Below are 26,959 nucleotides of genomic sequence, written 5' to 3'. Positions count from 1 at the left end.
GAAGTTGTTAGATATGACCTTTGAATAAAAAATAAAAATAAACTGAATTCTTAAAACAAAAAAGTATTTATTAAGAAACCTATCGCATGCGTAACGCCCTAGTTATTTTTAATTTCATCACTCTATCGATCATTGGCCTATTTTCAACATTTGAAAACCAACTTGACCAAAAATAGGTCAAGTATTTAAACTTAACTCTTGCTCTATCACTGATCTTCGAAGTGATGTAAATATATATATATAGTTTTACTGCTCCAAGTTATGTTTATATATATATATGTGTGTGTGCGTATGTATATAGTTAGGTTTAGATCTAGACTAGAATGAAATAATAAAATCCAAAGCTTGGACGAAAAAAAAAAGAGTTAATAATTGCTCTGAGCAACATCAATAGTGAATACCATTATTTGACCACGACTCTGTGTCACACACCTGTAACACTCTCGTTAAATGTTTGTCACTTTAGAACATTGTTCAGATAACAATAAGGATAGAGAATCCTTTTGATAAATCTTTGCTGTAAGAAAAACATCTTGGTCGTCGGATAAACAAAAAAAAAAAGTAGGTTGCTTTGTTAATGATTTGTACACACAAAACCCCACTTTAATTAAAACATTGAATATCTATACGTTCTACTGACAGTAATTAAGTCTGATATGGAGAGTACAAAACTACCAAAATTCTTAAAACATAGAAATATGAAGAGAAATTTCACGAAGCAATTACTGACATAGTATATTTACTAATTCATAAACGCTATATATGTTTAGAAATAAAAATATGAACATCACTTATACAGATGACGTACTATATATATATATATATATATATATATACTACACTCCCCTTCGTATTTATTCTTGTTATTACATAATAATCTGTTATTTATACAAATTTGGTCTCAGATTCGTAAGTCACAACGAGCAGTTTTATATGTAACATCTTCTAGAAACATGTCACGTAAGCTTACCTTTAGACTTGCAATTTAAATACATATCGTGGGCGTTTACGATGCAAGGTTAATTTAAAAGTATTTCAGTGGGAAGCAATAAAATATCTAATGACTGCTAACACATGTGTACACTTGGTTTAAAAAAACGTTTAGGAAACAGAAAGAACAAATGAATGAGAAAACATACTAAAGCATACCTGTAACATTTTTGATTTAACATGTAATATATATTCCTTATTGAAAAATCAACTGCTGAAACAATATGCATTGAAGTCTGAAAGACAAACCCGGAGTGATGAGAAATTCAGCACAAATCTGTCCATAAAACAAAACATATAGCAGATCAAAATACGCAATGTTTAGAATAAAGAAAGACTCTGTAAGTTTTGAGAAAACTTGCTTTGGTTGTAATAAATCTACAATTCAGAAACATTAGTATTCAAATATATTATACTAAGTGAAATACTTAAAACAACGGCAAAAATGATACATTATTGTAATCTTATATAAAAAATAGGAATTACATCTTAAAATTTAGTTTAAATGGGATATGGAACGCTCTTTTAGTTTGGAAATTATTGCAGAAACCAGAAGGAACATTATACATTATTTTAATGGTTGAAGAGAATGTTCTCTTCGAGGTTTGTACTTTTCAAATGTTTTAGTATACTTAGTACCTGAAAAAGTGTAATAATAACATACTTATGAAGTGCAGAAACATCTTTCACTTGCTTTCTGAATGTATTATCAACATAAAAACTTGAAATTAAGAAGTGGAATATCATTGAATAAAGAAAAATTAAAGAATAAATCATTAAAGATAGAAACTTATTCTTATAATGAGTACTTCTATTTTAGATAGTATTTGAAATAATTATAGAAGCAGTTAGTAAAATTACTATAAGATGCAAATATTATGGGATTGCTCACCTGCTTTTGTATGAAATAAAGTACAGTCATGTGATGATAGCTTACACTGTGACTGCCTGAGTTCAAACCAATCAGATAGTGTTATTCTAGCATAATTCAATAAAAGTAAAGCAGTTACTATTCCCAGCAGTGGTGTGGTATCATTCATGGCTCTAAGGTCAGAAATAAGACATTACAAACGTGTAGAAATTAATAGTTCTTGTAGTTAAAGGTTACTCATGCAATAAACAGGGGTGAAATTTCATGTTTCATTAGGGGATGTATGAAAATTCGGAAGGGGTTCTTGAAATTAGTACTATTGATAACAGAAACAGTCGAGATAGAAAACCCAAAGAGACCAGTAGATATCTTATCAACGGTCTAATTGTACTTGCAAGATAAATACACAATAGCATGAAGTGTCCCCAGTGGATGCACAGCTGCTCAAAAACTAATGCTTAGAAAAGATAACCAAACCAAAGGCTGAAATGGGCATCAGACTTACAACAATGAAAAAAAAAGAAAAGAAAAACTGGAAGCGGATGCTCTTTACAGATGAATTCAAATCAGAATTGTTTGGCAACGAATAAAGATAGTTTATTTGATGGTAGGAAGGAGAACAATGTACAAGATCTACTGTAAAGTATGCTGTTAACAATACAAGTGTAGGTTGCATCTCAGCCAATGGTGTTAGAGATCTACAGAAAATTAATGACACGCTGACTGCTGACAGTTACATTCACATTTTTCTCCATTATGTCATTCCCTCAGGAACAAGACCTGTTGGGAAGGGATTCATCTTTCAGCAAGAGGGTGATACTAAGCTTGCAGCGAATGTGTTGAAACTATGAAAAAGAGGCCAACAGAACACTTGCCACCATGGTTGATCTGAAGAAAGTCTCGATACAAATACCACTAAAGCTGTATGTGTTTATATGAAAACTGAGTAGGTCAATAGGCAGTCAAAGACACTGGCTGAATTGTTGGAGTAATACAGAACATTTGAAACAATATTTCATCATAATACATTGATGAACGTGTGATAACATAAAAACCACATATACTGCTCCGTTTGAAGCATATAGAAAATGTTGATGCATTCTACAACTTCTATTTTCTTTTGTAGTTTCTGTCTTAGTCTATTATGCTAATGATTCTTTGAACACTTAGTTGAAGTTACCCATTGTTTGTGACTCCTGTATCATGTCTGTCTTTGCTGCAAATTGGAGGAGGAGGGAGGCATAAAAGCTAAGTAAATCTTACATAGCTGTTAATAATATTGTATGTACAGTAACTGGAAAAAGTGGGGAAGACACATGCCCCTTCTGCCCTATGTCATGTATATATATCAACTGTGCGTTTCCATAATTATCTTCAATACAGCACATACTTTATAATTCTAATTTAACAATCAATGAACTGTGAATCCCAAATATTACGATCAAAAAAAGCCTTGTTTTGTTTTTGTAAAACGTTCCTTGATATAAGCCTTACGAACTTAAGAGTTTTTCGAAGCAAAAAACGATTGAAAAAAGAATGAAACATACTCGGGAACTTACATTAAAAAAAAAGACAAATGAAATCAATTTTTGTGGAAATTATCAACTAAACTCAACGATTTATGAGTGGACAAATGCTAAATATGTGATAATCTGTGCTCAAGTAAATCACTTTCTACTTCTAATTGCCGTATTTATAGTGTCCATCTTCAGTATGAAGTGACAAAATTGAGGAACGTATATATATATCTTTAGCAACCTCTGTTCATTATACCGACTCAACTATTCACATCATTTCCCTTTATGATTTGTTGTTATTATTTATTTTTATGATTAATACGGCGTGTAGTGCATACCTTAGATGATGCATATATAAATACTTCGAAAAGTATACACCCCATATGTTTTATGCATTTCCTATTTCCGTTTATCCATTTATTTATCACTAGCGTTGCATAAGATTATTGATACGTATGACTATTCTTATTCAAATTGTAAATCATTGCATGCACACGACAACAAATCTATATTTGATATCTTTATACTTCTTATTTCTTACTTAATAGATTACACACCTGTATTTGGTCCATAATCAAATATCGAATATGTGCAAGTAGAGACTCATAAGAAGACGCGCATCTGGTTATGAACGGAATCCACCTACTCTTATCAATACTTTTTATCGTGTATGTTGTACAGTTTGAAAGATTCAAATAGAAACAATATTGTACTGCTAACTCTACTATCTTATCTATTTTACTGGTAATAAAACACAAGACTATTTCAATATAAGCATATATCCTTTCTACACATATTCGCGCAATCTTAGACAGGGAGAACGTTTCTGTGCAACAACTTCCCAGTCACATGTTGATACTGAAACAAACTTTTAAAAACACTTGGGTCACCTAAAGTTAAATTACATAAATACATATGGTTTTGAACTTAAGTGGTTTTCTTCACAACATATTCAGTGTACCTGACAAAGACTGGTTTTAGAAGGAACCAATGTGATTTGTAATAAGCAATCAGACCTGAACAAACGCTTTTGGAGTTATTTCTTAAATGGCACTGGAAACTTTAAACTATTATAGCATCGACACATTTGCTTAAAACCCGAAATTGGTGGTTTTAGTGCCATTGTGAACAAAGTCAGAACAGTAAATAATAAAGCATGCAAGGTTCTAGAACAACAATATTCCAATCCGGACTTCCAATGAAACGAGAACGCAAGTTTCTACCGGATATCGATCAAAAGATTACTGATATCGAAACTTTGTCGAAGGACTATACAAAATAGCATCGGACTTTTCTGTATGTATTACACATTTTGTAAAGATAACTGTAAATAACTGCATGGGTTAAGTATTTTAAAACAGTTACATGCACGTAAATGTAAGCTGTATGTTTCTTTGGTAAGAAGTTTCTCTACAGTTTAGAAAAACATTCTAAATACACTGAAGTTGAAAGTGAAAACCATAATAAATAGCGGATTTATTAAAGAAAAACAAAATCATATACTCAACTGCTTAGTAAAGTTGTTCAGTCGGATGTACCAAGTCTAATATAACTCAGGTAAATGTAGATCTTTCGTTATAGATATTGTTGTTAACTAAACATCGTATAAAAAACAGGAAATATTACTTGTGACGATAATGAAATATAGTTTCGGGCAAATCAAACAGAATCAAGTAAAATACTACCAAGATTACGGTATTTTAAAACACGGTTTATCATTTGAGAAACACTTCAGTATCAAGAGCTTTAGATAAAGATAAAATAAAACATTTTGAATAATTCTATTGATGATACTCAAATTAAACAAGGATGACGTTTGAAATTCATAACCTAGAAATACGTACAGAGCTGTAAGTAAATTATTTTATTTTCGAGTTTCTTTTTCTCTGATTTTTTGTTAAACATTTTCGTAAATTCAAGGTTTCGGCGGGAAACAATTCCATCATTCAGAAGGCCCAGTTTGAAGCAAATAACTGTACATGAGGTACATTTGTGAGAACCGTGAAACGACATTTACTTTGCACTTTGAACAAAAAAGAACAACAGAATTTCTACAGTTCTGAAGTGAAGCTGTCTTATGATAAAATGTTTGAAATGGATTCTAAGAACTGACGAATGAAAGTAAATGAGAATATGTGAACCACAACTATGAGGCCATTTGCCCAGTACCACGACTCATCAGTCCGGCTGGAATACGATAAACATAGGCGCTATTCATATAATCAATTCAAGTAAATGAATTGTAGTTATTATCAATGTCACAAAATGCAGTTCAGCATTGTATAATCAACATTGGAAGTGTTAATCTTTTATTAAGACAAATTGGAAACAAAAATATGTTTAAGGCAGCGTCTTAAACCTTCACCAAACATTTGATGTTATCACCCTTTAATATAGCGATAATCATAAAAATGTACCTTCAATAATAATGTAATGTTTTAAATTGCATTGCCTCAGTGTCATATCGATGTTATCAGACCTACTTGAGTCATAAGTCGATCGGCTCCGGTACCTTCTTCGTCCTTGAATATGATATCCGAATTGTAATTTGGCACCAGTTCCTGAAATCGCTCGTCATCTCGTCGAAGTATCCCTTCGTTCAGGCCGCTAGCCGCTAGCGTCTTCTCTGCCACATTAGGTACGTGCTGTTTAAAAACGAGCGGGGTGAGCTTGCGGGAGCTTCGTCTGATGCCGCTGCCACGACCGGGTCCGCACCCCGTACCTGGCCGTATCAGAAACAGGAGAAGAACTGCTAAAGCTCTACCCCATCGTCGGTACCGAGGCCGAGTAGATGATCTTAAAAACATATGCAATAAGGCAAACATGATCTTGAAAGATGATTAATCAGGTCAAATAAAATATCTCCACCTACGCCAGGTTTTGGTTTTCAAAAGAAGCAAAGTCATAATCGCGTGTAAACTTGTCACGACATTCAGTTCATACACTCATTAATGCCTAAGGTGTACAGTGCGGTAGTGATAAAGACGTATTGAGTTCTTCCTAGCGCCCCCTACCAACACCCCTTTAGTTTGTTATACTTACAGAGACAGGCTTATTGTTGTTAACGTTTCTATAGGCAAAATTAAGTGAAAATAATAAGCATTTGTAATCAGAAATCACGCATTTTGGTTGCTGCTGTTTCAAAGTTATGATTGGTGGAGCCTCAGATAACAGTGACTCAAGACTGTGACTACAACGTATGTGATGTGAACCGCTTCCTATTAAATGAGGCCAAGCTACCCACAGTATCCAAACTGCAGTACGTTATTAGTGCCATGGATTCTGCCCAGTCTGGCTGTACGAAACACACTACTCAGTTATGACCACTGGTCACCTGTTATGGCCATTACAAACTAAGTGAACTTTCTCCGAGTATCTGTCCGTTTCTTAAAACTTGGGGGCGGGGGAGGATGAGGTGCAGGAACCATTTTACTCCCCATCACTATACCTTATTACCAATTGCTATACAAAATAGGTTTGATATGATAGTACATGCATCGCCCATAGGGGACGGACTTGCAAAACTAGCAACCAATCATAACGGGGATCTACTGGAGTCAGGAAAGAAACCCGCTTATGGCAAATCTCACTTAACACTCCGCCAAGCTTTAAGAACTACCTCGGAAGTATACATGATTACGCTCACAAAATCAACTAGATACTCGTTAGGTATCACATATAATCCACTTTTTTCGGTGAATCATTTGAAGTGTAGCTTCAGAACTAAGTAAATCTTGCTTAACATTAATTTGACGGCTCACATTTCAATAAAGCTATCTTCTTATAACGCTGCCCTTTGCAACAACTGTGTACCACAAGGTTACCAAAGGCCTTGCGGTAATTAAATCTCTTCATCAAACAACGTTTTGCACTTGGATAATCAACAGTGCTATTATCTCAATATTTTGATGTTAGAGGTCGCTCTTATCTTTGAGCAATGTTCCAGCTATTTACTCTGTCGCTTAGGTGATTCATTTAGATATAAAAGTATTCCAAGTGTTACCCAGAGTATTTTTCTATTCAAAAAAGGTAAGAACTGGTAAAGATAGTGTTATCATACACATTATCATTTTTCTTCTTATAAGCAGAAATTCACTCATCTTCTCTCGAGCTCAAACTCTGAATCGTCGAATTTGATGAAAATGTAATTTTCGCGTGGTTTGTTTTGCTTTGCTTCTAAATTAAAGAATGTTTAGAATAGCCATAATTAATTCTCAGTTTTAAAAATTATCTTCCAGAAGTTCAGCCACATGATCCGAGTTCGGTCTTATATCAGTGAAACATTTTAATTGTATGTCTAGCTCTTCCCGAAATGCTCTTTTTGCTTCCTTTTATTACACAAATCCCTATAAAAAAATAAGAGTAAAGCTCGTATTTTGCCACAACTTTCTTTTTGATCAAAATTATATATATATGTTTTTGTTCAATTTATCTTTAATCTATTAAGTGATCACAGCTTCTAAGTTTAAAAGTTGTTGTCTGAAGTTAGGCGTAGCAATTATCTCTCTTCTGCTTAGACAAGGTATTTTGTTACTGCAACTTTAAACAGAAAGTATCCATTAATTTTATGACACCGCGCCATAAATAAAAATGTTAAGTACTCAACTGATAACACCTAAAAACGTAGTAGAACTTTCCTGATGAAAAACAAAAACACCTAGTTCATAAACTTTGAATCGTGGATTATCATACATTTGTAATTTTGTGTTTTGTATTTTTATAGTGTTTTATTTCAGATGGGCCAGAAACAATATTAATAACATTTAACCTTAACTTGGTACACAAAGACAACTAAACGATACTGTATCCCAAAAATCAAAATAAAATGGATCACATGCTTTCATATAATTCTCAAACAAAATTTAAAACAGTTTGTATAATTGTTATCTTATATAATAAAATTTCATACTGAGAAAACATAATGTTTTGGAATATAGGCTATCTAATAAAATAAACGTTATAAATCTTAGCTAAATATTTATTATTTAAGTATATCGCTAATATGTTCATATCAGTTTACGTCACACGAAACAGGACTTTGTTCCTTAACGCTTCGGTTATGCAACACATATTTTAGGTAAGATTTAAAATTTCTAATTGACATTCTTGCGTGTGCAAATTTATTAATAATTTGTTTGCTTGTTGTTAAGCACAAAGTTACACAATGAGCTATCTGTGCTGTGCAAACCGCAGGTATCGAAATCCGCTTTTTAGCGTAATAAGTACTCAGACTTACCGCGGAGCCGATACGTTTGTTTGTAGTTATGCACAACGCTACACAATGGACTATCTGTGCTCTGCCCACCACCGGTATCGAAACCCGGTTTCTAGTGTCGTAAATCCACTGACATACCGCTGTGCCACTGGGGGCGGAGCCAATAAACAAAGAAGTATGATTTCGCACTTCAGCACCTATAAAACGAAATAATATTCCGAAACCAACCAAATACAGGACATAATTTTGTGTTAAATAGCCATTATATAAACGGTATGCGTACGTAGAAAACAAAACAAAACATCAACTAACAGCATACATTGGTGCCCCTCTCCTCCAGAGACTCAGCGGTACGTCTGAGGTCATTTCTGTGGGTTCAGATTGAAATAGGTTTATTATTTCAAATTTATTACTTTCTTTCTCTATAAATGTTAAACTACTCGAGAAGGATCGATCCCTAAGCTAAACTGAACGTGATCTTTAAACCTATTAAATAATAGAGAACATTTTCAATTAATGTCCGTATCCTGAATAATCTGCGATAATGGTTAACTTATAAACCTACTTTATTAGCATAGCCTGAAAATATCTTTCAATTTTATTTTTTGTGAGCATGTGGTTTTTGGTTAATTAAAACGAGATTGTTTCTAGTTAAGTTCAAATTAATCATCTATAATTTTGAATTGATTTCATGTTAAACCTCTTAAAAATGGTTAATTTGGATTTTGATATTTTATTATTAAGACTTTCCTGTGGTCGAGTCTCCACCCCGCAGTGGCTCAGTGGTAAGCATGAAGGCTTATGACGCTAAAAAACTGGGTTTTGAGACAAGCATATAGCCCATTGTTTAGCTTTCTGCTTAACTACATACAAACAAACAAAATAGCCTTTCCTTAAAAAACATCTAGCTAATATGTTTCACTAAAGGCTATATATATGTGTATGTATACAGAAACACATCCACGATGAGCTCGACACATTATTCTTCATTTGGATCCCGTGTCTCTTTCCAAAAATGTTTTTCAAGGGCATGCTTCCTGCATTTCACTTATAATTGCCATCATATATGTGTATGTATACAGAAACACATCCACGATGAGCTCGACACATTATTCTTCATTTGGATCCCGTGTCTCTTTCCAAAAATGTTTTTCAAGGGCATGCTTCCTGCATTTCACTTATAATTGCCATCATAGTTTCAATATTAGTTTCCTACTGTATCTTGCTCATCAAATAGAAAGAAATATGAAAAAAATATTCTTACACTATTTGAATACATTTCGGACAAAACGTTTTGTTTGTGTTAAAGGAGATATTTAGACAAATTTTCTGTGGTAGTTTAATTATTTACCTTCTGGCACCTTTAACATGGGGCTGGTTTAGCGTACTGGGCAGCCGGCGAAAAAGTCCAATGTATGAATGAGTCTTCGAGAAGTTGCTGAACACGCTCGACACATACAGAAGTGGACACGTTATAGAAGTGACAGTCAGTCTTGCTATTCGGTTAAGAGTAGCCGAATATGTGAGAGGTACTGCTAGTGTAAGGAATTTTTAAGAACTCAAACTACCACAAATATAATTATAGTATTTTGGCACTTGTGTATAAAGTTAAAAGTTAACGTTGAATATTATTTATGATTTTTTTACCACAAATATAATTTTCTATGTTTGGCCAGAAATTCTAGGGATCTTTTGACAGATTTTATTTTAGGTAATGACAGTGGATGTATTACAGTTAAATACAGTTTTTCCACAACGTAGGATGGTGCTTAACAAAATGTAAAAATATACATTTGAAATAAGAGTATAGTTTACAAAAGACAGAAAATAATGGTGAGTTTTGTAAATGAATCGAATAGGATACATAGTTAAGGTGACCATTAAACCAATGTTTAATAATACAAATTGCACACTGACCGACTAACAGACAGATAAAAAACATAAAGTTTTTTTTTCACACAAGTTTTCTCGCTCGTTGCTGAAGCCAGTATTTCTTACAACAAAAAAACTAACAAGGCTCAGGAACAAAAGTGGTGCCAAGAATGTAACCAATCACACCTGAAACATTTTATATGCTAGCGTAGCCACAATATATGAAGACTCATAGTCTATAAAAAGTGTATTTTGCCATACAAAAGAGACCAAAGGATCAGCATACACGGTGACTAGAGACTGGCTATATGATAAACATTTAATATATAATACCTGTGATAGCTAGTTTCAATGACTCAAATACTTTCTGGTTTTAGATGGTACAACACACTTTATGTTTTTTTACACTCACAGTGTTAAGATGTTCCTCCTCCAGATCTTAAGGCTTACACTGATTTCTAAGACTTTCTTACAGGAAACTCATCAGTGAGAAGTGTCAAATATTGAGCTTGTTTGCTAAATAGTGTCTTCATCTGTATTAAGCATGCTTTGTGTGAAAAATAAACATCAGAGTTTTAATTATTATGTGCATTATTCCGCGCTATGCAGGAATCGAATCACTGGGATATTCATTTTAGGTTATACAGAGATTTGTGATGACAACTCATCACTAGCTAAACAGAACTCTCCACTTACACTTTCGTAGAACACTCTTTATTTTTATTTTAAAAATAAACTGGTCATGACATATATCATATGGCGATTTGAGCCTTATAATGACAGCTTTTAGTCGTACGTGGGCTAGTCTGAAATTCAATTTGTAAGAAATCTCTACGACTTTCCAAGGGCATGGAAGCATGTGCCTGGCTAAGAGATACATTGAAACCGAATTCCATTTCTTTGACTGGTTTTCAAAGATTGTTTATTTGTTTTTAATTAAGCATAAAGCTACAAAATGGGCTATCTGTGCTTTGCCCACCAAGTCTATCAACAGTGGCGATCATTTTTTATTCTAAAACAGTTTAGCTGCCACCTGCTGTTAATTGACCAACATTAAAAAAACTAGTTGAGAGGCTTGTTAAATGCAATGAACATTGGACTGTATTCCAACGGAACAATTCTTTGAACAGTTGACAGGATTCATATACATCTAACATCACGATACAAAGAACATAACAAAAATAGTTATATGGCAACAAAAGTTTCAGTGTTGATTATTAATAAAAAAAAGAGGTTGAACAGGGTTGTAAAATGCAGCAAACGTCAAAATCTGCCCCAATCATTCGGCTGACTGCTTTTTTTTATTACGACAGTTCAAATTGCTGTATGTGATGTAACGACGAGGGTAATGTTCACGTGGTAGAAGCTATGTGCTTGAATCTTTTTGAATTCAGGGCTTATGTAAACGTTGCTGGTAATCATACCCAATTTACCATATTGTTTACCCTGATAAACGATAACAAAACACTACATTACGGTCATATCGTCAGAAGTTGGTTCGAAAAATACAACAGTGACTTCAGTCCTCTTTGTTGGTCAAGACAATGACCAGACCTCAATCCTATTGATATTCGATGAGATGAGCTTGGAAGTTACCTTTACTACTTCGGTCGTCTGGCAACATCTTTGAAATAACTGTGGACTATGCTTTTTGACGAACGGGTTACAACCGAAGAAGGCACCTTCCAGCATATTGCAGGGTCTAAGCTATGCAGAGTTTAGCCTAATATCACGGCAATGGTGGTCTAACCTTATAATGGTTGTGTGTTTAATAAAGTGTCCAGTCACTGTAGCTACTCGCATATGTTTCAACTGCCAACATTTCCTTGTTTTTCTTTTTTACTTTTGACAAAAAAGTCGAGATAGGAGCACTTTGTAACATGCTGTTGGACTTAACTCTTTGAATTAAAAATCGGTGATTGAACATCGTATACGCTTTTCCTAGCTCCTCATTGTTTCTTACAAGTAGTTAATATTTAGTTGGTGATTAAATATTTATATTTAATTATCATTAAAAATATCTTGGTCATGCTCATGTTTTAAACTTTTAGGACATTCTGAACTTTTTCTTTGTTCCCCGGTGGGATAGTGGTAAGTCTTCGGATTTACAATGATAAAATCAACGGTTCGATTCCCCTCGGTGGATACAGCAGATAGCTCGATGTGGTTTCCCAGTGGCACGGTGGTATGCCTGCGGATTTATACTGCTAGAAACTGGGTTTCCATACCCATGTGGGCACAGCACAGATAGCCCTTTGTGTAGCTTTGTGTTTAATAACAAACAACAATAACTTTTTATTCTGCTTTTAAATTTTCTAAGTGATGTTGTTTTCCGGGATAATAATTTGTTTAAAGTCGTACTATAAGTTTCTTAATATCACATCTACCCTGCTATACTTTTACTTCTAAAATATAAGCATTTACATATATATATTTTTTTTACTTTAGCTCTTGTCGGAAGTGGACTATTGATGGTTTTAAAGTATTACCTTACGAATGTCACACTTTTCAGATTGCAGCCGAGTTTAAATTGCCTGTTTATTTTCACTGATCCGTTGAGCAAAGCGAGCTTTTCTAGTAGTTAGCCCAATATTCATATAAGGGATACAAAGTTGTTATCGGATCCTAACTGGTCCATGATGCAACTTGATAGTGTGACTGGTTAACGTCTTTTAAATGAGTTTGTCTCTAAATTCAATTCCCTTTTAAGTCTTCAAGAGAGACATTCATGTTTTGAACGACTATATATGATAAAGAAATATTATAGTCTGCTTAATACAACTTAAGTTGCGATACTATTAAAAATTTATATTTTCTTCTATGCTAACCCTTTACTCAACATCAAGACGATTGACGAAAGTTTCCTTAGAACTTACAAATAACCAATTTGTGTGTGTTTTCTTCTTGTAAATTCTGATTTTGTTGTGATTATTATCCTTAATTATTCCTAACCGCGTTACACCACTTCCACAATCGTTCACCTCCTCGCTAAATCCTTCCATTCTCTTGGTAAAACGAAGGCAGCTTTCCTGTGTGTTATTTCTTTAACCTGAATACAACAAACTGATCCCATAGAGTAAAACGAGTCAACATTGTGCAAAGAAAGGTAGATTTAGAAGTAACATTTTTTAAAATAATTATTTCATGTTTCCCCATATAATCCATGATGCTATTGTGCTTTTGTTTATTTTAGCATAAAGATACACCATGAGCTATCTGCACTGTGCTTGCCGATGTATCTGTGTTACGATTGTGCTATGCTCGTAGTTCACTTTCCCTTCTTATGTCCATCAACTTTGTTTAGGTTGTACTTATTCCTATCAGGAATTGACTTATACCAATGTAAGCATAATAAATGTCTGTTTATTTCTGGTAATCAATAACACATAGATTTAAAAATGGGTTTAGTTTTATTACTGGTAGCATACTACTTTCTTCATTTGCTTCTCTCGGTTTATTCGTTCTTTCTCATATCTTCTGGTCTTCTCTTTTCCCTCCTCCTTTTCGTTGAGCTCCTGTCTTTTATATTCATTTCTCGAACCACCGCTGAATGGTCCATTTCTTTCTGACCCTGTATCTGTTCCCGTATATCGGATTATAATATTTTATAGCCATAGGGGATCTGTAGTATCTATACCAGCTGAACTTAGAAAGGTAGCCGCTCACTCCAATCATTTTATAATGATTTAGAGTACTGTAATCTCCTAACTTCTTAGAGATTGGCCAAAACCCAGCCGACTTCTCACACTCTTTCAATTTCAACTGATGTTACCTTACACATAATTTCATAATACTCTGTGATATCCTTTCACAAACTAGTAATAACACAATGAATAAAGGCTGCTTCTTTGTACCCTCTAAAACACAAAACAAATTAATGTTTCTAAAGAATAAGCTGCAATTTTATTAAAAAGAATAATACACTAATGTTAATTATTTGACAATTTATGATAATTTCTTAATTTTTTACAAAATATTTTCATTGAATAGACATTCTATGAAATCCTAATGAAAATTCTACCATAAAAAAGAGCGAATGTCTCAAAGATTCGAAAGGGTGTAATAAAGTAACAAATTTCATAAACTTTACAAATTAACTTGGTAATATATGCGGAATGTGTTGAGACTAATTTAAACATTATAAAATAGTAAGCAAAGAATGAAATACAGGAATTTGAGGTAGACATGCAGTAAATGTAAATGGTTTAATAGACTTTCTATGGCTAATCTATCAGAGGCAACAGCAGAAACATGTTTTTCCAAAACCTTTCCAAACTTTATTGTATGAAAAAAATAATTAAATTCGATATTTCAGGCCATAGTAAAGGTAAGGCGTTTGATGTATCAGATTTTCATGTTTTCGGAGAGAGGCATGCCGTGTTTCTTTTGTTTAGTCTTTCTTTTTTTTTTTTGCTTCCAAACATGTAGTTAGGGATTCGAATCCCCGTCACACCGAACATGATCGCTCTTTCAACCTTGGGGTGTTATATGTGACGATTAATCCCACTATTCGTTGGTAAAAGAGTAGCCCATAAGTTGGTGGTGTGTGGTGCTGACTAGGTGGCTTCCCTCTAGTCTATCACTGCTAAATTAGGGACGTCTAGCGCAGATAGCCCTCGTTTAGCTTTACGCGAAATTAATAACAAACTAAACCAATCTTCCAAGCACCTTTCAATCGACCGTCATTCCTTCATTTCTTGACAGATTGAGTTGAAACTTCATAGGTTTATACCTTGATCCAATACGCTCATATTCCTTTTTGAATTTTTTTTGAGTTAGAGCTTTTTAAGGATTTTATGGGTCGAAGGGAAAACAACCAAAGTTTGTATATTTTATGCTCCTGTGCGATCATATTTAGAGCAATCAAAATTAAAATTGGCTCAAATATAAATTTTCATGCGTCAAATACTTTTATATACAAAAAATTTGGATTTGCCCATTATTAATCTTTTTTTAGGGGTTCAAAGCTAAAAAATATAATTTGGGATTTTTTGGTCAATTACTCGGCCGTATTTTAACCAATTTACATGGGATGTGGTACAAAGATACTTTTCTACAGGTTCCACATCTTGAGAAACAAAAATGTTGGATTTGCCCATTTTAAGTAATTATAGGGGAGTCAAGATGTCACATAAAGCATAATTTTAGGTTTTTCTTACAATATCTTTGCCGGATTTCGTCCAATTTTCATGGAATTTGGTACAAAGATACTTTTTACAGGTTCCAAACAAAAATATAGGCACTTTTGGATTTTTTGTCTTTTGCCCAATTTTTTCAGTGAGGAATGCACAATTTGGGGTTTTCGTGAACTATCCATGTGCATGTCAACCAATTTACATGGGATTTGGTCCTAAGCAGTGATATAGACAGTTTTCTATTTTTCTGTGTTTTTCACGATTTTTCATGTGTCAAAACTGGCCATGTTGGGATTGCGTGACGGAGACATGTTACATTCGCCCGCGAATGTTGGCCATTTAATATGAATGGTATTTTTTCTGCCATATTATTAAGCCGGCTTTTATGTTTCTGAAGCAACCACCAGGCCATACTTGTTCAGTCACTAAAATTTACCATCGAACTTTTTTTCTCTTTAAGTTGAAATATAGATAAAATAATATAAAGTTAAGAAAGGAAATGTATATCTATATAAATATAAACAATTTTGAAGGAAAAAATACGCATAATAAAGATGTCAAATTAAATCTCAATAATCCAACTGAATAAGTAAGTTACAATTTATTTCTCCATAGAGATACAAGCACGAAACGGGCATTATTTTACAAGAAAAACCGCAGGTAGCTCAAGGAAAGGTCTAAGAAGGTCAACTGTAACAAATCAACCAAACAGAGGAAATATCAAGCATAGATGGCCTGTTTTGACAGGGATAAAGTTCAGGTGGTGGAGGTTTTTGGAAGAAAAAGATGTGTTGGGGCCAAAGTTGGAAGTGATTCAAGCTTCTCAATGAGTTGGAAAGCAGTAGATTTAGGAGGCGTGTGTGCAATAACTGCCTCTTTTGATACAGTACAGAAAAAAATCAGAGGAAAACGAAACAAAGGCGAAATTAATGTGAAAATAAATAGTGTGATGACTGTCTTGCATGCATTGTCCTTCCTTTTTTACCTTAATCTCTTTATCTTATCTTTTCGATTCTTTACCTACAGCTACCAGGTTCGCTTTAAAATCTTTATCTCTTTACAGTTAGTCATTATTTTCGATGTTGTTTGCTTTAGAGCAAAGCCACATTGGGATATCTGTTGTTTTCACCGTGGGGAATCGAGCTCCGGATTTTAGCGTCTTTTGTCCATAAATGTACCGCTGTACTACCTGGGTACAGTTATTTTCGACCCAAAATTGAATCCACGTTGGGAAAATCGTGAACCTAGCGTAACTTATAGAAGAGTTGATATCTTCTGTATTGAAGATGGGGAACTTTGGATTCCTGCCACCTCTTGTTCCGGCGCCCTACACACGTCATTGGAATGCTCTTTTAAAGTTTGCTACTTTATTTTTGAAAAAATATGTTCGAGGACTTACTTCTTTAATGTGAAAACGTATAGACCACATTACCTTCTGGTTTAACATAACAGACTGTATTAAGACTTATCTATTAGATATTTTGCTAGAACGCGTCAACAACCGTGACGGATTTACTATCATATATCTATTTTAATATCGATGTTTGTTTGAGTTAAATTTATATTTAGAAATGTACATAACTTATACTGTTAAATCTCTATTGCAATATTCCCGCCTATTCACTAAAATTGTAGAAAATTCTCGAGTGTACGAATCAACAATATATGTGTGTACGTAAACACTGGTGAATTGTCAGTATTGCTGCGTAAGCTGAAATTTCGAGAAACTCTCCCCACGCCTATAAATATAACCAACGCGCCGCGCCAAAAGACAATATATATTATTGGTTTGCTGTAGTTGGTGTACTATAAACTTTGGAAGCTATAACCGTGATTGTTATAACGCTTATTAATCGAGAACTTCAGATATTTGACCAGGAACGTTCACAGATTTCGAATATTACAAACCATTTAACTTCAGTGGATTCACATCGGACAATAATATTTTTACCCAAACATTATATAACTTCATTGCGGGATACTCGAAGAATACAGAGCTAGCTAGATCCATATTAAGTGAATTGCACCTACATCAACTCAAAATGAATTCGCTCATCGTGAACCCTCGATAAGATATCAAGGAAGTTTCAGATCAGATAGAGGACTAAATATTGTTTGTAAGTTTGTAAAACTTTTGTACATAGATCATTATTTGGAATAACCTTTATTGTAAATTCTGTTATTGTTTGTATATTAAGATATATTTGTATTTAAAAAACTGTGTGTATCAATCTTGTTGGCAAGTATCATAAATTGGATACTTATCGACATTTATTTAATTTCTAAATCTAAATTATCATTTTACTCAATTTCAGGCTATTCGAAATTATAATACGTTACGTAATAATTTGGAGACTCGTCCGGGATAAACTGTAATACGTAACACAATGAAAACTTAAAACATCAAACATTAACACTAAAATGCTTTAATTAAACACACGTTGCCCCGATAATAATATTACATACATATTGTTTTCTTTGTTGAAAGTGACTGTATGCTCTATCGCATATGTTGTATGAAGGACGTTCTAATATTAATTTGTAATTGCAGACATGTTGCAGTTTCAATATGTCAGTTAAAATATCAACCTTGGTAAGGTTTGTATTGCAATTGAAAATATGACCTTTAAGTTCCATGACATAACTATTTTGTTTTCATATGGTATATTCTTCGCTGAGACTTCTACTTGAAAAAACTATTAAGTTATATTGACATAGGTTATCCCTTGAAATACCGAAACATTTACAATAGACCAACAAATACACTGAAACAACGCTAATTTTATTTGTAGACAAATCCACGATATCCTGCTGATAACTATATATTTACACAGTGCTTTTGTTTAGAATACACGAATCAACGTGATAATTTTGGGATATATATTTCACAGTTGTCATGGAAAATTTTTTGTGTATATACAACAAAGTGGATATTGTAATATATACCTAACCGAACCGATGTATTTCCATATGTGAGATTTTTAAACTTTTCTAAATTCAGTCCTTGAACCATTTTGTTAAAATACCAACATTAAACTTTAAACGTGTCACTGTAACATTATAACCTTAACAACACCTAGTATCTAGCAGAATTGAAGCAAGCTTCTTCACAACGATGTCATCATTCACCTTTGATAAACTGCCAAAACTGGGCTATTTATAAAATAAGAATTATGAATTAAATATCTAGTTAAAATCCTAATTATATGAGTTAAATTTCAGCTTAAAGAATTAAAGGGGAAGTGCTTGTTCTGGTACCTCTGAGAACGAGAGTCATCACTGGCAAAAGTCTCAATATTTGGTATTAGAAACTTCAAGTAACCGATCACTTTTAAACAGTACAAATATTATTCACTCATAAAAAAATCCCAAACTCTTGTTGTTAAAACAGTCACATGCCTTCCATCGAATAAATCAATATACAAATACTTAACCCCCTGTTGGCTCACCAGTAAGTCCCAGGATTATAACGCTAAAAACCGAGTTTTGATACACGCGGTGGGCAGAGCGCAGATAGCCCATTGTGTAGCTTTGCGCTTAGCAACAAACAAATAAATACAAATACTGATACCGACAGACTGAAAGTACACCACTGGAGATGTGTTGGGAAAGGTGACTAAATGTGTTAAAAACTGAAACGTTAAAGCACTGTCTTCACGTAAGGACGCTTTTGTTTTCATCGTTTATATCGTCTATTTGCAAAATCAGGACTTCACACAAACTTATAGGTGAAGAGAAACTAATCAGTTTCATGTATTTTGTTATTTGGACATCGGCAGCGGAAAGAATTTACAGCGCCACCCTAGTGGCAGTAACAAGGTGGCTTCAGGCAGCAAGGGGATTGACAACAATTTACTGTGAGAAACCACAGATAATGGGCTTTAAAAGGCCTTGACCGCCCTCACAGAGAGGTGTCTTTTTGTCAGATGCCGCTATTAAAGAATTAGGGTTTGTGAGTGGTCGAAGGCGATAACGTAGAGTAAAACCTACTATACATGTTTGGAACCTTTCTTGCTACGAAAAGACAAGAAGAAAGGTGAAAGGTTGACGGCGCCTCCGTTTATGACATGTTTTCTATGGGCAATAAGTTTACAAAAAAAAAAAAAAGAGGTAAGGGTAATTTAATCGGACCAAGTTAGAAAAAAATACTAAGCAGTTAAATTAAAAAAAACAAAAAAACATGCGACAACATCAACACAACGTGAAACAATTCTATCAAGTTTATTCCCCATTTCTCTCCCCCACACCTGTCCTGGGAAAATGTACATTTCGCTCCAACACCGTGATCTGATAACATCAACCAGTTGACAGAGCAGGTTACTTTATGAGCCGTCCACTAGGATATCGATGCCCTCTGGAACATATCCCAGATTTCATTGCAGTTGGATCCAAGAAAATAAAAGTTGGAGCAATATGTCCATTAAATTATCGATCTGAGTTTACATGATTCAAGGATTAATGTAACTACATATTCGATAACAGTAAGAGTCTATTATTCCACTCCTATACAGGATTGATATAGTATTTTTTGCATCAGTTTTTGATAAATCTGCCAAATAAAACAACCAATAAGTATTTTAAGCATCTTCAATTGATTAGAGTGTATTTTATCATGCATTGTTTGCACTATCGTACAAGCATTATGTGTATGCGTGTGTTTTTTAAGAACGAATTAGCACATGATTCATGCTGAACAGGATTACACACGCAAAGCGCAACCTAGAATCACGTTTCTGCACCATCTCGTACAAGCAGGCGTTGGCGAAATTAATAGAAACGTTTGAGTCCTAAGCCGACAATGGTGGTAAAGAATCAAAATGAAATCTTCATTTCTTTACATGCTTTTCTGTTTCGAATTATGCAACTACTCAACTACTCTGAATTTTATACGATCACAAATTTAAGTAACATATCGGTTTCGCTTTTCAATGGCTATCATCGTCTTCTGTTTCCCTCAATAAGTGCTATTAGGCTAAATATTTAAGTAAGTTGAATAATTATAATCCTTTTGAAACAATTTTAGTAAATTCAACACACAAATATGTGTGATTCATTAGGAAGAGGATAACACTGAAAAATATATCATGCCCCTTTCCAAATCCATTATTAACTGTTGTGTTTTGATCTTGAAATAGGTATAAAGTTAATCGTAGGGTACTAAAACAAATGTTAGCATCTACATCAGTTAAACGACGACTAGCATTTGTTGTTTGTACTACTATTTGTTTTACTTTCTCTCAACATAAAGTTTTGTTATTGTTATAGTAACTATTGTGCAGGGTGTCTTTTTACAGCCACACAGTCCAAGTGAAAATTAAAGCATAAGTTAGATGAAAAACGATCTTAATTGGTAAAATATTGTTTATAAGTCACTTGTGTGAATAATTTAAAACATATACACCTAGCACTGTTAAAAAATAATACCAGTGAAAACATTTTGAAGCTGTACCATACCAAAAAAACAACAACAAACAAACAAAAACTTTGATCAGACTCTGTAATGGCTACTATTGAAAGGGAAACGTTCTATATATTATAATTTGTATACACTTTCCGTGAATATTTGTATATATATATTACAATCGATAGTACATACATTTACTTCGGGACGCATCGAGACTCATCACTTGGTTTTATGGTTAATTTAAATTATTTTGTTCTGGAATACTGCTCTTAGCCAATTCTTGTACCACAAAGAAAGCATGTCATTAAACACGTCCGTTGTCGTCTATCTTATTTTCACATATTTTCAAATTCACGTTGAAAGTGAATGTGTGCAAACAGATACAACAATTTAAGAAACACATCATTGATATTCTAACGTTCGTTATCTCCATTCTGATAACTCACTCACGTGAGTATCTGCTAAGTTAAATGACACATGTTCTGTACACATTGTAAGATGTAATTCACGCTACAAATATAAAGTACAGTTTAAACAGTTTTATTTTCAGTTTGAAACATGTTCAATATTAGCTACTGGGCCTAATTGTTTTATGTGGCCCGTATGTATCATCAGGCATGTTGATGTCATATTCTTTGTCAAATAGGCATAATTCTACGTAATTAAAAACAGAAACAAGTGAAACGTAAAACACAATTACGTTAGCACTTCAAAATGCCAAGATCATAAACCAACCCAATGTTCTTATATATCTGTTACTTAAAATTTATAGTAAGCTGCATGGAGGGCTGTTTTTTCGAATACAGATTAAGCTACACTTGGTAATTAACAAGGCGTAGATAGCAAGGTTTTTAAATATTATTCTATGATATAAAATCTATTATTATAATAGTTATATTTTTAAAGAGAATATGTTAAATAAAGAGAAAACCTACATATGTAAATTGAAGTGATTGAATTATCTGAAAAACACTAATTGAACGAACTTAGTTCCGTAACCGCTTTGTTTTCCCAGGATGTCAGCGTTGTTGTGAGCAAACTGGCGTTCGAGACTAAAGGCGAGAAAGCAAAAAACACATCTATGCATCTATGTATATATTTCACAATGGCAGAATAAAGTTAAAGAGATTTTCCCTACCATAAAGCTATCTATAATATCTAAAAAAATAGATATACATTAATATCCACCACAGTACATTACATTGAACATTGAAAGGTATGTGAATTGTTTGTTTGTTTTTGAATTTCGCGCAAATCTACACGAGGGCTATCTGCGCTCGCCATCCCTAATTTAGCAGTGTAAGATTAAAGGGAAAGCAGCTAGTCATCACCACCCACCGCCATCTCTTGGGCTACTCTTTTACCAACGAATAGTGGGATTGACCGCACATTATAACGCCCCCACGAATGAAAGGGCGAGCATGTTTGGGGTAACGGTAATTCGAACCCGCGACCCTCAGATTGCAAGTCGAGTGCCCTAATCATCTCGCCATGCCGTGCCCAGGTATGTGAATAAATAAAGATTTGTATGTTCAGAAGTGAGTACTTTACTATCGTACCCATGTGCCATTATTGTGCACAAACAATGATATGCAATAAATCACTATAAATACTCTTATTACTTGAACTGAACTTTAATTTGTTTTCGTTATAATAACTAGATCTTTTTGTTTCACAATGTTTAAGAAAAAAGTATTTGTTCATGAACAATCTTAGATTGTAAAACATAACAGTACATACGACTTAGATTGTAAAAACATAACAGTACATACGACTTAGATCGTAAAACATAACAATACATACGACTTAGATTGTAAAACATAACAGTACATACGACTTAGATCGTAAAACATAACAGTACATACGACTTAGATCGTAAAACATAACAGTACATACGACTTAGATTGTAAAACATAACAGTACATACGATCAGTTTCGATTTGTTTCTGTTTTACAAAATTGTTTCCGGTTAGTAATATATATGTTCTTCGATCGAGTAAATCTGTAATATACATTCTAAACAAGAGTCAAGAACATTTTTTATCTCATATATCGTGGCCCGGCATGGCTAGGTGGTTAGGGCGCTCGACTCGCAATCAGCTCGAATCCCCATCCCACCAAACATGCTCGCCCTTTCAGCAGTGGGAGCGTTATATTGTTACGGTCAATCCCACTATTCGTTGGTAAAAGAGTAACCCAAGAGTTGGAGTGGGTGGTGATGACCAGCTGCCATCCCTCTAGTCTTACACCGCTAAATTAGGGACAGCTAGAGCAGATAGCCCTCGTGGAGCTTTGCGAGAAATTCATAACAAACAAACAATCTCATATATATATATATCCTGCATTGAGATAAGACAGCTGCCACTCGAATCCCATATTAACAGAACAGCCGGAAGCAAAATTATTATTGTAGCTTAGCTGCGAGTAATACATAAAAATGAAACAAATACACTATATGTAATATATATATATATAATAAAAAACAAGCAGATAGTTTTCTTTTAATTACGTGCGATTTGGGTTGATAAATCATAATTAATAAACAAGAAATCTCCAACGCTCGTAATTACCATTACGCTACTAATGATGGAAATTTATTTGCAAACAATATACATATGCATTCTGAACAGTTTATGTGCTTCATGAGCGCTTTGCTTGCGGTTATATCAGCAAGTAATTATTTTTTTGGAATGTAATTTCCATAGTCCGACTTCTAATTTAATATGAGGTTCAGTAACGTTTGCTATATTAAAGAAATAAGTCTTCTTTTTTCGTCAGATCGTTAGCTCTTATTGAATATTGGTATAGTAAATTAATAATGTGAAAAGTTCAAAAAGAATCTTTCTTAATTGTCTTGCATTATTTTATGTACTAATTTAGATTTATCTTATGTTTTCCTTCACGCGCCATCTATGATTGGATTATTTTTTTCTTGATTTTCAGTATTTTGTAAATGTGTATTATGTTTACTATATATTTTGTAAGCCTAAAATGCTTTGTTTCATTTTTTCTAAAGCACCGAAACCTCAAATTACAGACTTGTTTTTATACCGTTAGTTACTGGTGGGGTCTACATATTCTTCATTTTGAATAATCTTATGTTGTTGCTTATTACAACACTCGATGTAAAGAACTGACAAATAATTTGGATAACTTATGTTCTATATACAGTATACATGATTTAATTCATAATACATCTGGCGGACAGCATAAATATCCCTACATCAATACAAAATTATCAACCAAGCAATTTTTATGTAATCATCTCATAATCAAAAACACTAAAAATAACAAAAAGAACGAAAAATATAAACATTGTCGTTACTTATGGAGCTTTATCTTTCATATTTTCCATGTTTTGACCGAAAATCTTAATATTTCTTTCTTTAAATTCCTTGGGTCTTAGCAGTGTGACAACTTCCCGGTATGATTAACACATTTCTGTAGGTTAATACAAAAACAAAGTAATATATAGTAATACGTAAAAATAATCTGGACATTTTTATTTTTCATTTTACTTCAAAATATGTTCCCTTTGTAGTCCGGGGTGTGATAGGGTATGTTCAATACATTAAGCATAGTAGATGATACGGTGGTTATGAATGGATTTGTTAAGTTTGTGCACGAACGTAGATTGTATCCTGCTGCGTGATACACCATTCAGCTTTATTCGATTTTTGTCAGGTTCACCGTACCAAACTGATTGAAATAGATAGTTTAGTATTTTACTCAAGCTTTAGAAGTAGCAGCGTTTCCCGCCAGATCAGCACGGACCGCGTTGCCACAGTTTCGTAACAGAGGTTTTCTTTCTTCTAGAAAGAATGTCAGCGGTTTCCCTCACGTGACTCGCAGCTTTCGGCACAATTTTCTGTCTGGTCTCATTTAAGTGATGAATGTCGCTCTCTTCTTGGTTCCTTGGCTAGGCAGGGTTACACGAGCTCACGAGCAGGTAGAGAAACCCCTCACAGGTGCAGCCTTGGGTGCGGTGTTTTCTACAGCACCCAAAAAAGACACGCAGGGATTAGAATCTCATGCATGTCAAGTGACTAAAGTCAGGGAGCCACTAGGCTCTGAGCACAGATCTAGGGACTAAAATGAAAGAGCACAGCAGGCATACCCTTAGTTGAGCCCCTCGGCGCATACCTCCACTGCACGAGGCAGTTGAACTTGCTACGTCCGGGAAAGAAATATGGCAGTAGGCGTTCATAGCCGGTCTTTACTTTGAAAGGAACAACACGTTTTATCAGTGTGACCCATAGAAACAATTCCTTCAGAAACATTTAATGGACGATATATTACAATATAAAGAAAAATTTATAATGTGGCTAAATGCATCGGAGTTAATTATTACAGTATTTCAACTGATGCGATACTTACTAAAAGTTAAGTACTTTATGGTTCTATACACTTCACATCAACCTGTCGTACATTTTATTATACAGAATCATAAACATTCAACCCACAATAAGGCCCAACTTATGTTAATTACCTCCCCGAAGGTGGACGGAGGTTATGATTTAACCCCTGTGTGTGTGTTTGTTTGTGTGTTTGTCAGCAATATTTCTCGTATGGCTGAATGGAGTTAGACGATAGTTAGTATATATTTGGACTATGACCCAACTTAGAAGTGATTAGTTTTTGGAGGGTCAAAAGCAAGGTCACAATAATGTGTATCTCGAATATAAAACATATTAGACAACTTATTATAGAGGTCATATTAAGGAAGCAAGCACCCAATGTTAGAGGGAAAACAAATTTGACTAATTGCCCCCTCTTGCGGAGACTAAGAAAATATTAGATGTAGAAGAGTTAGTTATGTGATGTAAACTATTTGTTGTCTACAAAATGTCATCATGGGTTGAATCATTATCTTACTATATCTTGCAACAATATGACTAATTTTAACGTGTTACTAAATAGTTACAATGACGATACCAAAACTACTAAAGATATTTAGGTATATCTCAAAATTACGCGATGAGAATCGATGCAGTTTAAAAAAACATTTCTACAATTTTAATGACCACCATACTTAGAATTGTTCTATTTTAGTAGCGCAAAGCTACAGAATGGGCGAAATGCGCTCTGTTCACCGCGGGGAATCGAACAGCGAATTCTAGCGTCGTCGGCCCCCCGGAGGACGGCGATAATTAGATTATTAATTGTGGAAAATTACGTTTTGTAAATACGAGGGTATTTTTAGAATGAATGAATACGTATTAAAGGATTGTTTAGTATGTATTTATAACCTCATCTTGAGTCTGATATTTGTACTTAGCGTACTTGAGAAGCCAGGATTTTAAATCTTGATTTTTCTTTATTAACGAGACGTTTATTACCTATGATAGCCTTACTTTATACCCTGAAAATCTCACTTTCTTATCCATTTGAAATAGAAATGTCAATATGCACAAAATGTTGTTACTTTTAATATCCGTTCTCTGATAGACAAACACACACACATCCATAGACAGATACAGGTTAGAAACTGAAGGCGGGCTATTCAATCGCTCTGTTTATCAAAAACAAAAACGCATCATATTTTATTAAATATGACTTGATAATATCTAGTCATTATTTTCTCTTTTTGCTATACGATATCTTGTCTTTAAAAACAGTAGCTGTAAGTTTAACAGAGCGATAAAACGCCGTGTCATGACGCTGTTTTGCCCGCTCCTCTCTAAACTGCCGCACTCGACTTGTTGTACGGCGAGTTGCTTGATGGCTAACCGCCGGCGTCGACTGTTGTTGCTCATTAGCGGAGGACGATCGATGCCTGCCTTCCTCTTGTGAGGTCCGTTTGGGAGGTCAACCACCCACTTTGAGGCTCGCGCCGTAGTTTCGAAAAGCGCGTGAGAGTCCGTTCGTAGTAGAAAGCCAGTGTCGTCGCTATACGTAGGATTAACTAATCGCACGAGCTTACGAATTACATTTAATTTAATATATATTTTCATG

General features: G+C 34.1%; 1 protein-coding gene across 1 annotated transcript in view; it reads right to left on the bottom strand.

The window, feature by feature from the left end:
• Positions 1 to 6,542, bottom strand: part of LOC106478649 (sonic hedgehog protein A-like) — a 64,220-nt gene extending 57,678 nt beyond the window's left edge. The window contains exon 1 of the mRNA XM_013939206.2: positions 5,862 to 6,542. Within this exon, the coding sequence (XP_013794660.2) occupies positions 5,862 to 6,203 (342 nt within the window). The 5' untranslated portion in view covers positions 6,204 to 6,542. The remainder of the gene's footprint in view (positions 1 to 5,861) is intronic.
• Between the last annotated feature and the right edge of the window lie 20,417 nt (positions 6,543 to 26,959).

This window comes from Limulus polyphemus, unplaced genomic scaffold (genome assembly GCF_000517525.1).
Source record: "Limulus polyphemus unplaced genomic scaffold, Limulus_polyphemus-2.1.2 Scaffold238, whole genome shotgun sequence".
NCBI lineage: Eukaryota > Metazoa > Arthropoda > Merostomata > Xiphosura > Limulidae > Limulus > Limulus polyphemus.
The sequence above is the reverse complement of the archived record's forward strand: the minus strand, read 5'-3'. Positions and strand labels throughout refer to the sequence as shown.